This window comes from Chiloscyllium punctatum, chromosome 35 (assembly GCF_047496795.1).
Source record: "Chiloscyllium punctatum isolate Juve2018m chromosome 35, sChiPun1.3, whole genome shotgun sequence".
Taxonomy (NCBI): Eukaryota; Metazoa; Chordata; class Chondrichthyes; order Orectolobiformes; family Hemiscylliidae; genus Chiloscyllium; species Chiloscyllium punctatum.
The window spans coordinates 21,304,904-21,327,441 of NC_092773.1; the positions used below are offsets into that span (position 1 = coordinate 21,304,904).

At 44.8% G+C, this 22,538-nt stretch overlaps 1 protein-coding gene across 1 annotated transcript; it reads right to left on the minus strand.

Moving 5' to 3' along the window:
• Positions 1 to 4,340: 4,340 nt before the first annotated feature.
• LOC140459756 (outer mitochondrial transmembrane helix translocase-like) lies at positions 4,341 to 21,944 on the minus strand. The gene is given in 14 exon segments (XM_072554255.1): positions 4,341 to 8,587; positions 8,867 to 8,914; positions 9,874 to 10,046; positions 10,162 to 10,212; positions 11,222 to 11,311; positions 11,754 to 11,860; positions 14,138 to 14,301; positions 14,303 to 14,336; positions 15,345 to 15,465; positions 17,265 to 17,366; positions 18,005 to 18,025; positions 18,028 to 18,194; positions 19,889 to 19,950; positions 21,871 to 21,944. Coding segments are annotated over 12 exon segments (1,188 nt in total). The 5' UTR covers positions 18,184 to 18,194; positions 19,889 to 19,950; positions 21,871 to 21,944; the 3' UTR covers positions 4,341 to 8,466.
• Between the last annotated feature and the right edge of the window lie 594 nt (positions 21,945 to 22,538).

Sequence of the window (22,538 nt, forward strand, 5' to 3'; positions counted from 1 at the left end):
GTCATGACAGCAGTTCTTTTAATATATTTTCAGGACTGGTGCCTGCCCAATTTGCTCCCATTCTGACCTCCTGTCCAGGCTTGAAATCCATGAGAAAAACCAACGGTGCTCTGTGTCGGATTTCACTTTGCAACGGATGCACCAAAGAAGTGACTGGGTATCTCTTCGCCCCACCCTGCTCTGTTGCCAACCTTCCCATCCCATCCACCCGGTGGAATCTAATCTCAACAACTGTCTTGTCGTTCCATTCACTCGACCAGTCAGTGCTTCCTCAAATCTTGCCCGTGGATCAAGAACTGCCTCCCAATGCATCTCTCCGCAAACGGTCAGATTGTGATTCAGGTCGTCTCCTGCACCGACTTTACCAAGGACTGTAATGGGGTTCTCTTGGTTAATGACATACAGCTTTTCTCTGACAGGCATGTCAACGTCCAACATCGCTCTGCCAAAACCTCTGTACTGGGCATTTAATTACCTCTTTCAACCTCTTTTCTCACAAACTCTCCCATCCACATGCACAGGCGGTTCATCAAGCCTTGCCACCTCTCACAGCCTGGTGTTCATTGCCACAAGTCACAATCAAGGTAATCTCAAACCACCTCCCTGAATCCTTCACCTGCTCTCGAGTTCAATCCTGGAGAAGTCTTAAATGAACCACAATTTCAGTCAATTCAACATTTTCAAGACCAAAGCCATTGTTTCAGGAATGGCCACCAAACACCAACCCCCCACCCCGCCCCACTCCCCTCTCCCCCCCACCCTCCACCCCCTCACCGAATTCTTTTCCTCTCTGCAGATACATAACCTCTTTTCGATTCTGTTTCTCAAATGCATTGCAACAACTATGTGCAAGGTTCTGTGATAAACAGAAATCGATAAATTTCACTGTTGATTGCTTTCTAACCGGGCCCAAGTTTGAATTTCAAAAACCAGAATAATTCATCTTCGCTTCTGAGCAAGCCTGAAAAATCAGAGATGCAAAGAACCTTATGCTTTCTATAAATTCCACAATTCCTCACTCATACAAATGCCAACTCTCACTTATTCATGAGCCAACAGCATATACAATTTAATCAAGTGTGAAAGTTATCACATAATTTTGCAGCCAATAAAGAATTTTAATCAAGTTCCTGATGTAACTGACTGACTCTGTCCTTGAAGCGCATTCAATCTTTCGTTCATTAAGTCAAAACAAGAAAACCTCAATAAAGCCATTTCTTCAAAAACAAGAGCTGTCAAAACTACAGGACGTTATTTAAGAAATTGAGATGGGAACCAACCCTTTGCACAGATGTCTTGCGTGAACATGATTATACAGCTCCCAAGTTGCTCACACTCACTTCTGACTGCTCCACAACCCTGTCCAACCTTCATGTTGGTAGGTGCATTGTTATTTAAGAGCTTCAACCCACAGCTGGGAGAGGCAAGCCACAGCTCAAAAGTTGCCCTCAGGCCAGTCCAGGAAATCTCATAGATCAAGTTTATGCAAAAGGGCACTTACCTTCTGCATGACGTGGTCTTTGCTCCAGTCAGGATCAAGTCCAGGTTCCCTCTGCAATGCATACAGATTATCAACAACTTGCGACCTGATGTAAAACACCAGACCAGCTAGAACACTGCACAAATCTAACAGGTAGCAAGACTGTTGTGCCAAGACAAGGAGATTCTGCACCAATGAACAGTTCAATCAATCTATGTCAAGGAAGTAAAACTGTTGGGAGTCCCTGGTGTAAGGAGATCGAAGTGGGCTTGATCATCACCCAAGTTGCCCCTTCTGACATTGGCAGGTGGTGACGTACCCACCAACTAACGTTCTGCTGGGCTCAGCATTCTGATCAGACATTTCTAATACGTTATGTCATGGCTGCACAAGACATTAATGAGGCCGCATTTGGAATACTGCAGCCAATTCTGGTTGCCCTGCTGTACGAAGGATGTTATTCAACCGGGAAGGATGCAAACATTATTTACAAGGACGTCAGAGTCGAGAAGGATGTCAGAGATGAGAACCTGAGACCCTTTTCACTGGAGTGTTGGAGACTGAGGGGTGACCTTATCGAAGTTTATAAAATCATGAGGGGAGAGATAAGGTGAATAGCGGAGGTCTTACCCCCAGGGGAGGGGAGAACAAATCTAGAGGGCATAGGTTTAAGGTGAAAGATTTAAAACAGACCTGAGGAGCAACTTTTTCCATGGAGGATAGCGCACACATGGAATAACCTGCCAAACTAAGTGGAGGAGGCGGGTACAATTACGACAGACATTTGGACAGGTACATGGATAGGTTAGGTTTACAGGGATATGGGCCAAATGTAGGCAAATGGAACAAATTCAGTTGAGGAAACCAGCTGGGTATTGACATATTGGGCTGGATGACTCTGTTCCCACTCAGCAGTTTATGCTGTCCTCAGCTTCCCTGTCCTGCTTAAATTAGACCCAAAGAATCCTCATGACTCAAGCTCAAAAGGATCCCTTTCGTAATAAGCTAAGTGACACAGCAACGAACAGTTCCAGCTGGAATGCTTGAGCACGGAAAAGCACCATCGACGATTCAAACATTGAAACAAAGAAAATGGGGAAGTCTATTTAGTCCTTTGAGTCTGCCTCACCATTCAATGATTATGGCCAATTATCCAACTCAGTACCCTGTACCATTTTTGCCCTGTACCCTTTGATCTCTTCAGCCACAAGAGCTCGATCTCACTCCTTCTTGAAAACATTCAGAAGTTTTGACCTCAACTGCATTGTATGATAAAAAATTCTACAAGTTCACCGCACTCTCGGTGAAGATAGTTCCTATCAAAGTCCTAAATGGCCTACCTTGTATCCTTAGACTGTGTCCCCTGGTTCTGGATTCTCTGGTCATGAAGAACATCCTTCCTGCGTTAAACTGGTCTAGAGTGTAGAATTTTATCGGCGTCTATGAGATCATTCCTCATTATTAAGATCATGAGAAATCGGAACAGAATTAGTCTGCTCCACTATTCAATCACAGCTGATATATTTCTCAACCCTGTTCTCCTGCCTTCTCCCAAACCAATAAGATCCCCCTACCAATCAAAAAAAAACCCACCTTGTCTTAAATACACTTGATGACTTCACCTCCATTGCCTTCTGCAGCAATGAGTCCCACAGATGAATCACCTCTGGCTGAAAAAAAAATTCATTATCTTAGCTCGAAACAATTGTCCCTTCACGCAAAGGCTGTACCCTTGGGTTCGAGTTTCTCCTCCCAGTGGAAATATCTTCTCCACATCCACTCTTATCAGGCCTTTCGTGTTCTGTACATTTTCGATCATATCCTCCCTCATCTTTCTAAACTCCACAGAGGACAAACCCAGAATCCTCAACTGCTCCTTATTTGACAAATTGTTCATTGTAAAATTCCTGTTGACCCCTTCCAATGCCAGCACACCCTTCCTGAGACATGGGGCCCAAAACCATTCACAATATGCCAAATTATGGTCTGATCAGAGGTTTTACAGCCCCAGCAGCACAGCTCTAGGCTTGTATTCTTGACCTCTCGAAATCAATGTTACGATTACATTTCTCTCCCTAACTGCTTGTTAACCTGCACGGTAATCTTTCGAGAATCCTGAACTAGAACTCCCATGTGTGCATCAGATGCTTTTAAGCTCCAGTGAACGTAGCACTGACCAGTGTTGTCTCTCTTCATACAGCAATCCTGCCATCCAAGAAATCAGTCTGGTCGACCGTCACTTCACTGTCCCAATAACCAGAACGTCTAATAAGGAGACCAAAGCTGCACAGAATCCTACCTGTGTGGTCTCACCAGAGCCCTGCACAATCGCACTAAGATATCGCTGCTTCTGCACTGAAATGGTCTCATTTTGAAGGCCTAAATATCATTTGCCTTTTTCACCACCTGCAGTACCTGCACACTTACTTACAGCAACTGGTGTGCAAGGATACCCAGACCTCATCGAGTCTTCCCCTTAGCCAATGTATTGCCATTCAAATAATACCTTCATGGTCCTCTCAAACCCCTCACACAATGTAATTTCCTCCAACCTCACAATGTTCCAAGATATTCACATTCCTCCAACTCTGGCCTCCTGCACATGCCAGATTCTAACTGGTCCATCACTGGCAGCTTAAGATGCCCTGGTAATAAACTCTCCTGAACCTCTCCACCTTTCTCTCTCTTCGCTCTTTGAAGACACGACTAAAACCCTACAACATCAGGCCTTTTGTCCTGATTCCTTACTTTTGGGCTCAACCTCTCAAAATAAAACCCAGGATTTATTTGATACTGTGTTAAGCATTCTCAGACATTGTATTTTGATTAGAAATTTTTAAAAAAACTGCAGATGCTGGAATCCAAACTAAACAGGCAGAAGGCTGGAGAACACTGCAAACCAGACAGCATCACGAGGTGGAGAAGTTAAGTTTTGGGTATAAGCACCTGAAACATGGACTTGTCCATCTCCTAATGCTGCCTGGCTTATGGTGCTCTTCCAGCCTATCTACATTTTATTTTGATTGCCACATGTTGTTAGACATGTAACTATTCAAATTCCTTTCATAAAGTACAAGAAATACAAAGTCAGCAAGAAATATCTATCTTGACAACATGGATTTGCAAGTTCTCATGGAAAATTAACATTTTTCAACTGACCCCCATGGCACATAGACCATACTTGTTCACAGCAGTTAAGCACATGGCCTGAAAAACAAACATGTTAGGTTAGCAACAAAACAACACACTTCTTGTTCCACAGCAGAACACTGCCTTCGGATTATCACAAGCCACACACCCTGGATAGTCTCAAAGCAAAAGATTGCAGATGCTGGAGATCTGAAACAACAACAAAATGTGCTGGAAATTCCCCCACAGATCTGACACTGTCTGTGGAGCAACTAAACAGAGTTGATGCTTCTTCAGAAGAATAATATTGGATTCAAAACCTCAATTCTGTTCCTTCCTCTGCAGATGATGAGCACTTCCACCACATTGGTTTAAAATTGAAATGACTTAAACAACAAAACGGAGTTCTGTTTATTTCGAAACAATACTTCACACAAATAATTTGATGGAAAACATGGTAAACTATGGAACGTTCACAACAAAACAGCCAAAACAACATTTCCTTTCCCAGCTATTGTCAATGATAGCAAATTATAAGCATTAGTAGGTTAGCTCGCTGAGCTCGAAGGTTTGTTTTCCACCATTTCATCACCATACTAGGTAACAGTATCATGGAGTGTCTCCAGATGTTACCTAGCATGGCGACAAAACGTTTGAAAGCCATCAAGCTCAGTGACCTAACTTATATACTTATCACCAACCTGAGCTACAAATCTTCTCAACAAAAAAAATCACTAAATTATAAACATGTTCAAACGATAAATCAACACTGGCAAGAAGTGTTTCTACTCAGCTCCTGCAACATGTGCAGCTCATTGCAGAGATGCATGGCTTTCACCCCAAACAGTGCAATGTTGGAAGATCATGCACAACACCAGGAGCACCAACTTCCGTCTTTTTGTCTCCTGAATTCAGCTGCATCAAGATCTGCTCGCGTCTGCAAAACCTCAAGTCAGGGGGAAGCGATTGAAAAATATTGACACACTTCAACCATCCCCACTGAATTATGCTGAACAAACTTTCTTTCCCTGCAAGCCCCCCCACCAAGAATCCAACGTTTCTTTAACTTGACCACATCACAAACGAACACTCTTCTCTTTGAATAAAGTTAGCTAGTAATTGATTGTGAAGATAATAAAGTGAACATTCTCATCGATACCAACTTCTCATCATCAAGTTGGATCTTCAGAGAATTACGTGGGGTCACAGAATTTCGGTTCAGGATTTGTTCGAAATTTGAAAACCCAAAATTACAAGACAGCATAGTAAAAATGTTAATGACAAAGTAACTCGATATTAAATTAGGCTGTAAGATGTAATCTTTCTTTCATATTTGGCCTTGTCGTATCAGACTCACTCCAGTTTTCTGAACTGGTGAACAGCTTTCCTTCCATTTGAGAGTGGCACAACTTGGTCACGCTGATGGCTACAGCACGTGACTGAAGACCTAATAAAAATGAACCCTCATGCATGGGTTTTGCTCTGTTCCAGTTTTTATTTCATTATAAATGACCAGAATGTTTTTTGTCATGAGGGCTGAACAAGCGTATCTCAGAGCACAGAAGTTACATTTTGCAGAGATTTATTGAAACTGCAGTTTAACCCTTTAAATCACGTAACTGATCCAGATGAGAAAGGTAATTTAGCCTATTATGATTCATTATTTCATTCGTGCCCCATTGTTAACAGCCACACCATTTTCCTACCTATTTTATGTGCACACCCAGATCGTGGTCCTAAAATCAGGTTTGCCCAGTTCGAACCCATGACTTTAATGTGACTGTCAGAGACTGAATGAAAAGGAAATGAGGTTTATCCATTCAGTGCTCAGGTGAGACCACTTAAGAGAAACAAAGATGTGGATAACTGCATGACTATTCATCACTGAGCCCCAATCAAGGTGCTGACACGAGCTGCATTTGTGGTCACTCTCCAATTACCCAGCGAATTAGCCACCCTTTTTCTGGTGAGCTAACAGAATGAGATTTGGGCCAACTGTGCAATTCGGAGGGGCACCATTCTGACAGGAGAAATCCTGAGAAAAAGAGAGTCGTTGGAACAGCATAAAAGGTATAAAAGGGAATTAGGTACACAGGTTCAAAAATCAAAAGTGCAAACGCAGGATGACAAAGTTCGGAGAAATCTAATTCAAAAACAGGTTAGTTATGATGAACTCATTCAGAATCTTGGTTATATCACACAGAGTGCTGTACAAGGTTCAGGTTTCCACAAGACAAACAAAACACAGATGTACTCAACAACATTTAACAAACATTCGAGAATTGAGAGGGCATCCTCTCTGGAAAAAAGGGAAGACTGAGAGGTGAACTGATGGAGACCTTTCAAGTCAGGATGGGGTTTGTCAGGTAAATGCTCTTCTTCTCCACCTTCAGTCTCTGCCAAAAGGTCCAATCCACAACCCGTTGACATCCACCAGAGGTAGGAGGAGATTGATCGTGAATACACCCCAAAAGGACTGAACCACCTACCAGTCTGAGAAACTGAGCCACACGTTCTATTATACAGACAGCTATAAACAAAAAGGTGAAGTTGGAAACACAGAAGTAGTTGGTAATTCCTCATGAAGTGATCAAAGAGGAAAATAAATGGAACTGATAAATTAATTTCAGTTAGTAGATAGGAGATGCATTTCAACTGAACTAACATCCAAAAGTGCTTTCCAACCAAATGAAACCTAGTTATTGCTGGAATGTAAGAAACATAGCAGCTCATTTGCCCATTAATTTGTGATGACAAATGGAAAGAGATCATTTTATCCAGGAGGACCGTTCGCCTTCTGTGAATACTGCTGATAGATCTATAGCATCTCAGGCTTTGGTTTGAAGACCCTGTGTCCAAGATTGCACATTCAACAGGGCAGCACTCCTTCAGCAGTGAACAAAGGGGCCAGCCTGAATGGTGTGCTCATGCCTCTGCCATGTCAAACTCCCAGCTTGGAATGCAAAAAGAAAGCACTTTCCAGCGAGTTAAGCTAATGCTCCACTGAAATGCTCCAATCAGTGGAGATTGCAAAACCAGCCACTTTTCAGACAACAGTAACTCCTGAACAGCAGCAAGATAAATGACAACTTTTGTGATATGGATCAGGAGAGGAACGCTGGCCAGGGACACAGATGTTCCTGCTGCTCTTTTAAGATAGGCCACAACAGTGCCATGTTGGGGGGGGGGTTGGCCCTGACATAGCAACTGGAACAAAACGCCCATTTCAATAAGGTTAAACTCCACCACATCCGGTTCTGCCCCTCTCCAACCCCGCCACTTGGGTTGGGGAATTAGATAGGGAAGCAATAGTGCAGGCTTCCTGCTCCTCTTATACAGTCTTGGCCATGCTCTATCAGCTGTCCAGCATCAAAATAGCTTGACAGTACGCAATACCCCAGCTCAGCCACTGAGAAAAGATCACATTTGGGAAGACAGTAGATGACATTGGCAGCACTGCTGGAAAGGAGACTGGATAGGAAAACATCGCTCAGCCAACCTCACTTTTAGCTACTTAACAGCTCTCCACTGAAATGCGAGGGTGAGACAACAACTGCCAGTCTTTTCGCCTCGTCCGAGGCCAAAGGAGGTTTTGCACGAGGTTAAGTCACTTCACTGTCAGCACATATCACACTACTTCTCATGAAGCCAGTAGTGGGAGTGTCTGATCGCCAGAAAGAAAGGAGGGCTCTTGGTTGCTCAGCATCTCCTCAGAGTCCAACTTCACAAGGGAAGAATGGACCAGTTGTGAAAGTGAACTGGAATATGCAGAAGTCAACGGAATTGCCTCGAAAACAAAAGGAAGCGACTTGCACGTGTAAAACCCATTGTTCAGTGTCGCTCCTTGTGTGCTCCGTTCAGTCCAGAGGAGTGTCTCGCAGCATCAGAACATTAGTTCCTGCCTTTGATTCTTTCAACTTCTCCAAGGCCAGGTAGAGGTCTGACTGAGTGATTGCTCGGAGACCCTCATCAGTGGAGCTTTGAAAAGAAACAAAGTATGCATCAGATTATCCTCCCATACAAATATACCAATTCAGACTGAACATTGATGGCTGCTTCACATTGCGGCCCAATCATTCTAACTGATTCATCTTTCAGTGCTGTCTTTTCGAACAGGTTTATTGTACATCACCGTCTCCCGATCTGAAAAATGTTTTCTCATCTCCTCAACCCCATCATTGGGCAATGGCTCCATTGTGTCATGACACAGGGTAAAGCCCTCTGCTAATTTAAACCAGCCAGACAGAAAATATTCACCTCGTGCCGTAATCCGTTAGAAGAGGCAAAGAACGATACCAGAGGTCACTATTTAAAATAAAAATTAACAACATTATTCTTCAAAGTCCAACAGAAAAAAATTAAAAGCATCAACTGTTTCCAATTCCTTTCTCTTAAACTATCTTTCACTTCCCACTCCACAATACTCGTCTGATTAAAAAAAACCCGATTAAGATTTACAAACAAACAGAAAAAAAATCACGTTTCAAAACCAGTCAGCTTTGCCCATTCTCCTTTGTAGACTTTCCTCTGTAGATTCTCTCCAGGTTGGCCTCAATGTTCTGCTGCACAAACTCCCCACAGACACGTACCTTTCAGACAGCTCTTCAGCTAGCAGTCTACATTTGTTGGTCTTTGTCAGTTCTCCCCCTAACTGTTCGAAATGCTCAGTTTTATACTCCAAAACATCAGAACATTTCATTGATTTTCACATTATCAACATACTAAATTCAAATTTGATTGGATTTTGGTATCTTGGACCAGAATTTAAATTGATTGGCCGAACTTGAATTTATTTTGGTTTCATGGCAACCCATCTGCTAAGTGTTTTGACCAAGTGTTACATCGTTACCTTGTTGAGGACTCGCTGTGCTTTGTCAGTCCGTGCTAACCTTTCAACTCTCTTAAAGGTACAGTACACCTTCATAACAATAGGCCCGAGTTAATTTCTGGCCTTATTCCACTGCAAGTCTTCATGTGCCTCGGCTCCGTCTAAGCCGGGGCTAAGTCTTGACTGTGAAGGGAAAGAAAAGTCTAAACCTGGGAACAGATGCTGTCTCACACTGGAATTGCTTTCTTCTTTTCCAGTGATTGTCCAGAGACGTGGGCACAAGTTGCCTAGGTTTTCCTACGAAGGGACATGTTCCCTTATCTTTACTCCACTTTATCTCCCTTTCATTCGTCAACTTTCACACAGTGGTATAAAGCTTTGCATATAAAAGTGCAAGTATTGTCAAACATAACGAAGGCACAGCAATGAAGAGTACCTTTCCTTGTCGTCATCAGCCTGCAGCTGTCTCTCAATGCAGTGCATCTGCTCCTTCCGAACAAAGTCACGGAGCCGGTGCAAGGCTGCTTCTCGGCAAAGCTCCCGTAGGTCACTGCCCGAGTAACCGGCCGTTTTCTCTGCTATTTCTTTCAGTCTCACATCGCCGTTTAACTGGAAGGAACATTTTAAAACAGAGAGAAAAGGCTAATCAATAAATACCTCCAAATTACATCAGAAATTGCTGCGGGTAACAGATAAACGCAAGGGAGACGAATGAGACACGTACACGCTCACCAGAAAGGATCAACTTCAGAATCTCATGCCGCTGTCGCTGCCTCTGTGGGATTACATAGAAATGATTATTTAAAATGTTGCTGTAGAGACAGAGTCGTTCCCAATACTTTAATTCTTGCACTCACTAAAATGACACACGAAAGCCAAATTTCTATTGAATGTCACAATGAGGAGACAAAAGATTGTTTGGCAAGTCGACTGGAATGGCTGAGGTATTGTGACTGAAAGCATTGGGAAACTATAGCATTGAGAACACCCCACAAAGGCTTCTTGGAAATCGGGCACAAGGTTTGAACAGATTGCTTTTCTTTTGCAGAGAATGCGAACGAATTTATGTTGCTTTTAATGACCGTAAATGAGCTTTTTAATCTTTAGTTGGTTGCTAGTGTACCTATTGGCAGTCTCAATTGCCCAGCAAGCACTGTTCAATCATGCAATCACTTCTAACAACGCAGGTTTTGTCTTGGATTCTGAAAATGTGACCTGGTCGATTGCAGTATTTATAGCCTGCATTTGAAAATTCAATAAATGATCACAAAGATAACAGATTTGGGCAGTGAAAGAACTTTATATTATTAATATCTTGCCCACGTATGCCAGAACATCACAGCAACAGAGAATATTCTCGGCTTCTTTTTGCTTTAAAGGATGACCTATTGGTTGAAAAGTTCTTTTTCAGAAAGCCAACCTGCAGAGAAATCTATTTTTCTCTTCTTTTCCTGAGAGAGCCACAGAGTATGGGTGCATGCACGTACCTGACTTTTGGGGATATTGACAAGGAATTGCATTTCTACATTAGCGACTGTGTATTTTAAGTCAACGACAGCCTTTTCATCGAATACGTTTTGCTTTGAGAATAAAACAATAACCGGTGTTTATTAAGAAACCGAGTTGATATTGATATTGTTGTTAAAACCTGCCACATGTGGTATTTAAATGGTCAACTTGGTAACCAGAAGATTAATTATTTGTTACATTGCAACCATAGAACAATATCCAACTATGCCCGTAACAATGACGACATCACAATGAATGTACTGCCAAACACTCACTGGCAGGTCCACATGGAACGTACTGGGCATCCTTCTCAAGATGGCCGGATCTACATCCTGAGGTCTGTTTGTAGCGCCCATCACAATCACCTAGAGAAAACAGGAACTTAAGGCCACACATCAAGCACAAAAACAGGAAACTTAAGGCTGCGAGATTTACTACATTTACCCTCTGAGAAACTGGGAAATGCATATCTTGCTACTTAAGAGAAATGAATGTGAATGCTTTTACTGGTTGGACATTCCTTTATAGTCAGTGCTGCATCCAATTGTACTGAAGTTTCTTAACCCTGCTTGCAATACAGTCTGGATAAAAGCAATTGAATTGATTGTGCAAGATTTGAAATAATTAACTTTTAATCAAATCATTGGGTGCACTTCCTTTCTCATTCACTTTGATGGAAATCCTCTGTTGGGAAAATGTACCATTTTACTGTTGTCTGTGATAAGGAATACAGATATTCCACACTGCTTTATCTATGTTCAAAGTTTTGCCTCTGAACCTGTGGGTTTCAGGCAGAAGCCCATCTACCTGGCAATCTGCGTCAGTGCTCAATCCATCCCACAAGCTCATGAACTGTGCTTTCATCATGGCTGTTGCCTCATGGTCACTGCAGGAGCGGTTCCGCAGAAAGGAATCTGACAGATTGAAAACAGACAAGGGTGAAGATCAAAAGTATACAGACTGGCATGAAGCAAAGGGTTGAAGAAGCCAGATTGTGAAGTGGTTGCACATTAGCCACATTAACAAGCCTTGTGGTACTAACCTTTTGGACAGGTTTGAGTGATGTAGAATCACTGAGGAAGGATCATTCGACCCAACCTGTTAACTCTGCTTTCTCTCCGCAGATGCTGCCAGAGCCTTTTCCAGCAAGTTCTGTTTTTGTTTCCGATTTACAGCATCCACAGTTCTTTAGAATCATTGACTGGTTACAACACATGGAGATGCCCATTTAGCCCACAACAATTCTCTGCCTTCTCCCCACAGCAATGCTCCAAATCAGCTCTCTTCAGATAAGTATCCAATTCGCTTTCGAAATTCCTGACCGAATCTGCCTCCGTCACATTCTTAGGCAGCACATTTCATTAGTTTCATTCACATTTGGTATGCTTTCCTTTATTGGTCAGAGTATTGAGTACAGGAGTTAGGAGGTCATGTTGCGGCTGTACAGGACATTGGTTCGGCCATTGTTGGAATATTGTGTGCAATTCTAGTCTCCTTCCTATCGGAAAGATGTTGTGAAACTTGAAAGGGTTCAGAAAAGATTTACAAGGATGTTGCCAGGGTTGGAGGGTTTCAGCTATAGGGAGAAGCTGAACAGGCTGGGGCTGTTTTCCCTGGAGCGTCGGAGGTTGAGGAAGGACCTTAGAGAGGTTTATAAAATCATGAGGGGCATGAATAGGGTAAACAGACAAAATCTTTTCCCTGGGGTGGGGGAAACGAGAAGTAGAAGAGCATAGGGTTAGGGCGAGAGGAGAAAGATATAAAAGGGGCAACTTTCTCACGCAGAGGGTGGTATGTGTATGGAATGAGCTGCCAGAGGAAGTGGTGGAGGCTGGCACAATTGCAACATTTAAGAGGCATCTGGGTGGGTATGTGAATAGGAAGGGTTTGGAGGGATATGGGCTGGGTGCTGGCAGGTGGGACTAGATTGGGTTGGGATATCTGGTCAGCATGGACGGGTTGGACCGAAGGGTCTGTTTCTGTGCTGTACATCTCTATGACTCTAAGGCATTGATTTAAAGTTATTGGCCTTTTTTTTTTACCAGTGTCCCATGTCCATCCATCCGCCAACAGTTTCTTTTTATCAACTCTCTCCAAACTCATGGTTTTGAGCACATCGATCAAATCTGCTCTCAGCTTTAACCTCATCAAGGAGGCTGTCTGAAGTTCTCCAACCTTGTAAAGAGGATTGAGAATAAAAATAGGGAAGCCCTGCTACAATTATACAAGGCACGAGTCATAGCTGGAATACTGAGAACAGTTTTGGGCATCTACCAGCATTGGAGTCAGACCTGATAAAGGTTCACTAGGGTGATACCAGAGGAGGAGAGGTTGGCCTGTACTCAAGAGTTTAGAAGAATGTGAGGCGACCTTGTTTAAACACAAGATTCTTCACGGCCTTGACAGGATAGATGTGGAGAGGTTGTTTCCTCTTGTGGGAGAGTCTCAGACCAGAGGGTGTAATCTCAGAGTAAGGAGGTGCCCACTCAACACAGAGGTGAGGGGTAATTTCTTCTCAGAGAGTGGTGAATCAGTGGAATCCTTTACCATGAAGGGCTGTCAAGGTTGGGTTATTAAGTCCACTCAAGGCGGAGACAGACATTTTTTAATCAGTAAAAGGTTATGGGGAAAAGGCAGGAAAGTGGAGTCCAGGGATGATCAGATCTGCCATGATCTGCATGAATAGCAGAGCGGACTCAATGGGCCGAACGGCCTGCTTCTACATTAAGATCTTCTTGACAAATGCAAGTCTTTGGAACAATTCTCCTGAATTCTTTGAACATCCTGTCCAAATGACTATCATGCCCTTCCTAATGTGTGATGTCCAGAAATGAACAAGATGCTCCAGTTACTGTCAAACCAGTGTTTCACACGGTGTTGTAATAAATCCCTTGCTTCTGTACTCCATTCCCCTATTATAAAGTGTCCGATCCCATATTCTTCAATAAGTGCTTTCTCAACTTCCCCTGCCCCCTTCAATAATCTGTGCACTACACAGCACCACGTTTCTCTGCTTGGGTGCGCAAGAGATAACTCTGACTAACAGATGACCAAGAGTGAGTTTCAGGCTTAAATCAAACCAAAGAGGTAAAAAAGTGGTTTATACATTTAACAACAGATACCCCTTTCTGTCAGATCGGAGGGGAAAATGTTCTTGATGAGTAACCAGTCTCTCGCGAGTCAGTACCTACCTATTTCATCGATGAAGACAATACAAGGCTCAATTTTTGCAGCCAAAGAGAAGACGGCAGCTGTCAGCTTCTGCGACTCTCCATACCATTTATCAGTCAATGCTGAGGCCTGCATGTTGATGAAATGGCAGCCGGAGACATTTGCCGTAGCTTTAGCAATGAGGTCTTCCACAGCCAGGAGGGCCATACAGCAACACACCTGTATGTAGCCAGACAAAGAAGGATCCTACATGAAATCCAGCGTGGATGGACAGTCAGGATGTGAACAAGAAAAATCGGCCAATGTTTCAGTTTGATGGTCCTTCAAGTACAACCATTTGCAACAGAATCATGTAGTTTTTCACTGTTCAGACACTGGGAGATCTTTCAATTTGTGTTTTAGTGAGATTTCCAAACTCATGGATAGGAACTAGACTTGCTGTTGAACACAAAGCTGTGGAAGCCAAGACACTGATCACTCAAAAAACATAGTGCTGTCAGAAAAATAGAAACAAGTCTGTGCTTGCCTGGACACTACCTTGAGAGGGAACTTTGCACAGTATTGAACTCTGTCCTGTACCGGTTCTGGGAGTGTTTGACGGGGACAGTACTGAGGAAACTTTACTCGCAGTTCAGAAGAGTAGAGAAAGTTTTATTTTTGGTTTCAAAGGGCATGAAGTGGCACAGTTGTTAGCACTGATGCCTCACAGCACCAGGGACCAAGGTTTGATACCAGCTTTGGGTGACTGCCTTTGAGGAGTCCGCATGTTCTCCTTGGCTGCGCGTAGGCTCCTGCTGGAGTGATGCAGTCCCCCCCCCCCCCCCCCCCCCCCCCCCCTCACCCACGGTCCAAACATGGGCAGGATGGGTCGGGTCAGCTGTGCTAAATTGTCCATAGTGTTCCAGAGCGTGCAGGCTCGGTGGTTTAGCCATGATCAATGGCAAGGCTATGGGAATTGGAGATGGTCTGGGTCGGATGCACTTCAGGAGGGTCCATGCAGAATCGATGGGCCAAATAGTCTCTATCTCCACTGCAGGAACTCCAAAAAAAAACCTTGATTCTGCATTTCACCCCATGCTGTATCTGAACAATTTTCAAACGCCATTACTGTGTTCTGTTTGTTAAATACCACTCAATCTCACACTGAAACACAAGCATCATCACTCAGCTCTGCATTGCACGTCAGCTATTACCCAGAGTCGATTTCAAGTACAAACAGAGCCTCACCTTTCGGTGGCTGCAAGAGTTTGGATTCACGGAATAAGTGTCTCTTCTGGAATGGGAGAATTACTGTTTCTTGCAATTCAGTGATAACTTCATCCAGCCCAGCAATGTCCCGCCATGTCACCTATTGGAATGGGTCAAGAAATAAAGGCAAGGAGCATTGAGTGTTAAGTCCCCAAATGCGGCACCAATCTAAATGAAATTGCAATGAATGAGCACTTAACCTATTTTAACAGGAGACAATAGGCAGGACAGTAGAAATTCCCAGGATTTTTTTCCAGGTCATGCTTTGGGATTTTTGAATCATATCTTTCACCCAGTGGAGAGTTCTGTTGGGTGGGGTGGTGGTGATAATGCAAGATGGGATACCCAGACAAATGCATTTCCTGAATATCTGCAGAAATTAACAGTCAGGCTCACCTGAGAATAGTTCCTGTCTCCTGGCTAATGTGCTTATGAAGCCATTGACCAGAAGCCTAAATTCAGTTTGAGGGGTGAGTGTGATTCTTGGGAGGGGGAAGTGGAATAGGAGGAGAAGGGTGTCTCATTGACAGAGGAAGGATTTGCTGGCTGGGATGTTGCAGGTGGAGGAAATACACTCATTCCTGTTCCTCTTGGCCCACAAGCATTGCTGTAAAAGACAACTAACCCATCGACTCTGACCCTCTTCCTTTTGTTGCTTTGTTGTGTCAATATTATATTTCCATTGTTTCAATGTCACTCAGTCTGCCTCCATTCACAGAATCATAGAAACAGCATGGAAACAGACCATTTGGTCCAAGTCATTCATGCCAAGCAGGTAATCTAAATTAATCTTGTCCCATTTGCCAGCATTTAGCCCATTGCTTTCTTCACCCTTCCTGTTCATATACTCATCCAGATGCCTTTCAAATCCTCTGGCAGCTCATTCCATACACGCACCTTGCTCCTTCGATCATTTTTAAATCTAGCCCCTCGCATGGTATGCCCCCTCCAGTTTTGGACACCCCCACCCTGGGGAAATGGCCTTGACTACCTCCCCTACCCTATTCATGCCCCTCATGATTTTATAAAACTCTCTAAGGTCACCCCTCAGCCTTTGGCATTCCAGGGAAAATAGCCTCAGCCTATTCAGCCTCTCCCAATCCAAACCGAATGGGCAAGTTTGATTATTGTTTCAGAGATTTCCATTTTAACATCTGACAATCCCAAACTAGATGGTTATTCAGAGCTAAAATTCAGTGTCCACTTGAAACCACCTATCCAACCAGATGTCTTAACATCTGACCTGACCTGAAGTCCTCTTTCAGTGTTGTCAATTTAAATTTTGGGCTCAAAAATCAAAAATGTATTGAAGAAGTAACACAGGTGGAGTCAAAAAACCCGCAGTAAAGTACAGCTTAGTTCCACTCTCAAAAGATGATTCAAACAAATAACTCATTCTGTGTCATAGCAAACATACAGTAGGACTATCTACCAGACAGGCAGTCTTATAATGAACTTGTCCTTGAGAATGTATTTGCAACCTCACAAGGATAGTTACATATCGATTTTACAGCAACTAGCCCTGGGATCAGCAGTCCATCTTCAGTGCTGAAAGTCAACAACAGTTAAGAGTGTGCCTCTTCAAGTGAAACCTTTCCAATGGACCATTATGCCCTCACTGTCACCCTAACACAGGATTTCGCTGATTTTGAGCAACTTGTGCACATCAATAGGCTCCTCAGCAAGTCCATTAACAGCTCTTCTTCCTTTGTGTTGTTAGTTGACACTTTCCTTGACAGCAGCTGAAATGAGTTCGGAGATGGGAGCCGGACGTGAGCTTGCCACTCAGAACAGCTCAGAGTGCGACGTGCAACAGCACAGGCCAGACTGAGATCAGTCGCTTTCCAATGACACGTCATTGATTTAATAAGTCACAAGACATCAGGAGAAAACACTCACCCCCTTCAGTGTTCTGGGATCCACCAAATGAGACGCTATTGTCAATTCATGTTCTGAAAGCTTGATCCCTTCCACACCAATCTGTTTCATCAGCTTTGCTGCCTAGAGAACAGTTCAAATAACATATGTTGGCTGCAGTCAAGCATGGCACCAGTGGACATTATAAACTATACAATGTGTGTCCAAATTTTTTGAAATAATGAGGGACAGGGAGGGGTTGAAATGGCAACAAAGAGCTCCGGATGGTTGAATCAGAAACCAAAGTCAAAACTGCTGGGAAAACACAGCAGGTCTGGCAGCATCTGTGGTGACAAAGCAGAGTTAACATTTTGGGTCAACTTCTGAAGATGGGTCACTGGATCCAAGATGTAAACTCTGCTTTCTCCCCCCAGGTGCTACCAGACATCCTATATTTTTCCAGCAATGTCTGTCGAAATGGCAGCCGACACCTTTTATTCCCTTGATCAACAGGTGTAACCAACAGCCACACTAAATTAATATTTCAGAAGTTATTGAGAAGAGAAATCACAAAGAGATCATTCTTCTGAAGGGCATGGTGATCGTACAAGATGGAGATTGAAACTATTAAACCCCACTTCTGATGAGGACATGATGGACCAACCTCAAATGGATTTGAGATACGCTTTTGCAATCTAGTCACCTCATTATAGTCCCGAACAATTTGATTTCTACAGACAGGTTACCAGTAGTTCACAGTGGCTCATATTTCACAATCATACCTTTTTCTTGTCCTCCATCTTCTCTGTCTCCGTGTCGGATCTATGGTATCCACCATCCATTTGATACCAAAGTATGTGGCAGCACCAAACAAAGTGAGGCGGAAGAGCATCCCCAGCACTTCGCTCCGGCTCAGTGGCCGTGCCACTGTCTCCTTGGAAATTTCATTCAGCACATTCATTTTGTGTTAACCTGCAATGGGTTAAAAAAAAAAATCAAAGCACAGGTATCAAAACCTGCCAGGGTCTTTCAGACAAATAACAAACAAATCAATTCGGTTTTACTCCATCTGGTATTCCCAAGACCAAAAAGTTGGCAGGAGACAAGAAAATCACTGCAGGATTTCAAGCCTCTGAACTGTTCTCATAGCCACAGTATTTAAATGATTCTTCCAGGTCAGTTTCTGGTCCATAAGAAATAGCAACTGGAGTTGGCCCCCTGCCTCACAAGCCTACCCTGCCATTCAATAATCCAACATTCCTCATGCCCACATTTCTACGCTTTCCCTGCTGATCAATAGCCTATCTTAGTCTTTAATTTACATCCTGTCCCACAACTCTCTGACCAGGAGACTCTCAACCTTCTCAACCAAGAAATTCCCCCTCATTTTAGTGTTAAATTAGCATCCCTTAATGCCCTCTGGTTCTAGACTGTCCAATGAGGGAAATACCTTCTCAACATTGACCCTATCAAGGACTTCATGAATCACAGAAGGAGAAATTACAAGAGGAACTCAGCAGGTCTGGCAGCATCTGCGGAGAGAAAGCAGAGTTAATCAATTCCCATGACCCTTCTTTGTAACAGTTGCTCAGTAAAGATGGTAAAAATGCAGCAGATTGGTGGAGATGAACCCCAGACAGAGGAACAAACTAAGGCAAAAGGATGGTCTATGTAAACCAGGGAAAAATAAAAGCTACCAATGATTTTTTTTTTGAAAATAGGTTGGCTATGCTGAAACAATTTTAAGACAGATACTGGAACGTGGGTTTAGGAATGAGAATATGGTGTTCAGCTGTTGAGGTCAATATTGAATCCTGAAGGCTGCACAGTCCCCAAGCATAAGTCTGAGATCTGTGCTTGTTCACTGAACTTCCTGAAGAATCCCTGTCTCGTTCGATGAAGGCAGCTCTTATTGCTGTAAATTGCAATAAGTGGAGACCGCCCCTGCCCCTCACTCATAAGACAATAATCATGGTGAATGGTTATTCCTCCCAAGATTGTTGATAGTGGGGTGAGAGTTTTGGGGGTTTAATTGATGGATTCTTGGGGTTGGGGAAGAATTCAGACTCTGCCTCCGGTTGGGGGTGGGGGTGAAGGGGTGGGGGTGAAGGGGTGGGGTGTGGGGGTGTGGGTGTGTGGGGGTGTGGGGGTGTGGGGGTGAGGGGGTGAGGGGGTGGGTGTGGGGTGTGGGGGGTGGGTGTGGGGGGTGAGGGGGTGAGGGGGTGGGGTGTGGGGGGGTGGGGGTGTGGGGGGGTGGGGGTGTGGGGGTGTGGTGGGGGTGGGGTTGGTGGGGGTGGGGGTGGGGGGTTGGGGGGGTGGGGGGGTGGGGGGTGGGGTTGGGGGGGTGGGGGGGGTGGGGTTGGGGGGTGTGGGGGGGGGTGGGGGTTGGGGGTTGGGGGGGTTGGGGGGGGGTTGGGGGTGGGGGGGGGTGTGGGTGGGGGTGGGGGAGTGGAGGGGGGTGGGGGGTGTGGGGGGGTGGGGGGTGGAGGGGGTGGGGGTGGAGGGGGTGGGGGTGTGGGGGTGTGGGGAGGGGTGTGGGGGGGGGTAGGGGGTGGGGGGGTGTGGGGGGGGTAGGGGGTGTGGGGGGGTGTGGGGGTGGAGGGGGTGTGGGGGTGTGGGCGTGGGGGGGGGGTGTGTGTGGGGGTGGGGGTGACCAAAGCCATGACCTTGCAGCCTGTTGGTTTTGTGCATCCTTCCTGCTGCAGCCCCAAGGCACAGGTAGCACAACGACATAAGGTTGAGGAAACAAGGTTCAGACAGAGCAGTGGAGGGATACAGGATAGCCAGAAGGGACCTGAAGAAAGGGATTAGGAGAGCTAAGAGAGGGCATGAAAAATCCCTGGCGGATAGGATCAAGGATAACTCCAAGGCATTCTATGCATATGTGAGAAACCTGAGAATGATGAGAACGAGGGTAGGTCGATCAAGGACAGTGGTGGGAGACTGTGTATTGAGTCTGGAAGAGATAGGAGAGGTCTTGAACAAGTACTTCTCTTCAGTATTTACGAACGAGAGGGGACCGTATTGTTGAAGAGGAGAGTGTGAAACGGACTGATAAGCTAGAAGAGATACCTGTTAGGAAGGAAGATGTGTTGGACATTTTGAACAACTTGAGGATAGACAAGTCCCCCGGGCCTGACGGGATATATCCTAGGATTATGTGGGAAGCAAGAGAGGAAATTGCAAGTACCGTTGGCAATGATCTTCTCGTCTTCACTGGCAACTGGGGTGGTACCAGGGGACTGGAGAGTAGCGAATGTTGTGCCCCTGTTCAAAAAAGGGAATAGGGATAACCCCGGGAATTACAGGCCAGTTAGTCTTACTTCTGTGGCAGGCAAGTAATGGAAAGGGTACTGAGGGATAGGATTTACGAGTATCTGGAAAGACACTGCTTGATTAGGGACAGCCAGCACGGATTTGTGAAGGGTAGGTCTTGCCTTACAAGTCTTATTGAATTCTTCGAGGAGGTGACCAAGCATGTGGATGAGGGTAGAGCAGTGGATGTAGTGTACATGGATTTTAGTAAGGCATTTGATAAGGTTCCCCATGGTAGGGTTATGCGGAAAGTCAGGAGGCATGGGATAGAGGGAAATTTGGCCAATTGGATAGAAAACTGGCTAACCGGTAGAAGTCAGAGAGTGGTGGTAGATGGTAAATATTCAGCATGGAGTCCAGTTACAAGTGGAGTTCCGCAGGGATCAGTTCTGGGTCCTCTGCTGTTTGTAATTTTTATTAATGACTTAGAGGAGGGAGTCGAAGGGTGGGTCAGTAAATTTGCAGATGATACAAAGATAGGTGGAGTTGTGGACAGTGAGGAGGGCTGTTGTCGGCTGCAGAGGGACTTAGATAGGATGCAGAGCTGGGCTGAGGAGTGGCAGATGGAGTTCAACCCTGCCAAGTGTGAGGTTGTCCATTTTGGAAGAACAAATAAGAATGCGGAATACAGGGTTAATGGTAGGGTTCTTGGTCAGGTGGAGGAACAGAGGGATCTTGGGGTCTATGTACATAGATCTTTGAAGGTTGCCACTCAGGTGGATAGAGTTTGTAAGAAGGCCTACGGAGTATTATCGTTCATTAGCAGAGGGATTGAATTCAAGAGTCGTGAGGTGATGTTGCAGCTGTACAGGACTTTGGTTAGGCCACATTTGGAGTACTGTGTGCAGTTCTGGTCGCCTCACTTTAGGAAAGATTGTGGAAGCTTTGGAGAGGGTGCAGAGAAGATTTACCAGGATGTTGCCTGGAATGGAGAGTAGGTCGTACGAGGATAGGTTGAGCGTTCTCGGCCTTTTCTCGTTGGAACGGCGAAGGATGAGGGGTGACTTGATAGAGGTTTATAAGATGATCAGCGGAATAGATAGAGTAGACAGTCAGAAACTTTTTCCCCGGGTACAACAGAGTGTTACAAGGGGACATAAATTTAAGGTGAAGGGTGGAAGGTATAGGGGAGATGTCAGGGGTGGGTTCTTTACCCAGAGAGTGGTGGGGGCATGGAATGCGCTGCCCGTGGGAGTGGTAGAGTCAGATTCATTGGCGACCTTTAAGCGGCATTTGGATAGGTACATGGATGGGTGCTTAATCTAGGATAGAAGTTCGGCACAACATCGTGGGCCGAAGGGCCTGTTCTGTGCTGTATTGTTCTATGTTCTATGACACCTGGCGTTTGCACCGGGGGGGGGGGGGTGGGCCGCCTCGGCGCATGCGTAGAGAGTGCACCCACCTCCGCGCGATCAGGATGTCACCGCCCCGGTCCGACACCTCCAAATCATGACCGCGGGCGGTGTCCGAGACAAACCAAATCAATTAAAACAAAATGAATCAAACCCCCCCCCCCCCCCCACTTCGAACGGCGGCTGCCTCCGGTCGCTCGATTTCAATGCTTGGGCCGTTCAGTCGCACCGCTCCCGTCAACAGTGCGCCGCCATTTTCTGAGCAACCAGCAAAATCGTCCGGGCGCACCACCAAACTTGAACAATGCTTCCCATCGCAAAAGGTGCTCCACCTATTCACACCATCTCCACCACTCACTCCTCCTCCTCCTCCATCAACAACATAACTACCATCACTTTCATTCATTCCCTCCTCTACAGTTCTGAGAAAAGCCAGATCTGAATTGATACAGGCGACTCTTTTTCCCACCACAGTTGCTGCCAAACCTACTGAGCATTTTCTGTTTTAACACCAATGTTGTTTTCTCTTGATCGTGTTAGACAAAGTGACATGTAAGAATCGTATCTTGTTGTGTCCTTTCCGGCGTTTATGACATCTTTATCCAAATTCCATTTTATTTTTTCCCAATCATAATTGATAGAAGGGGTT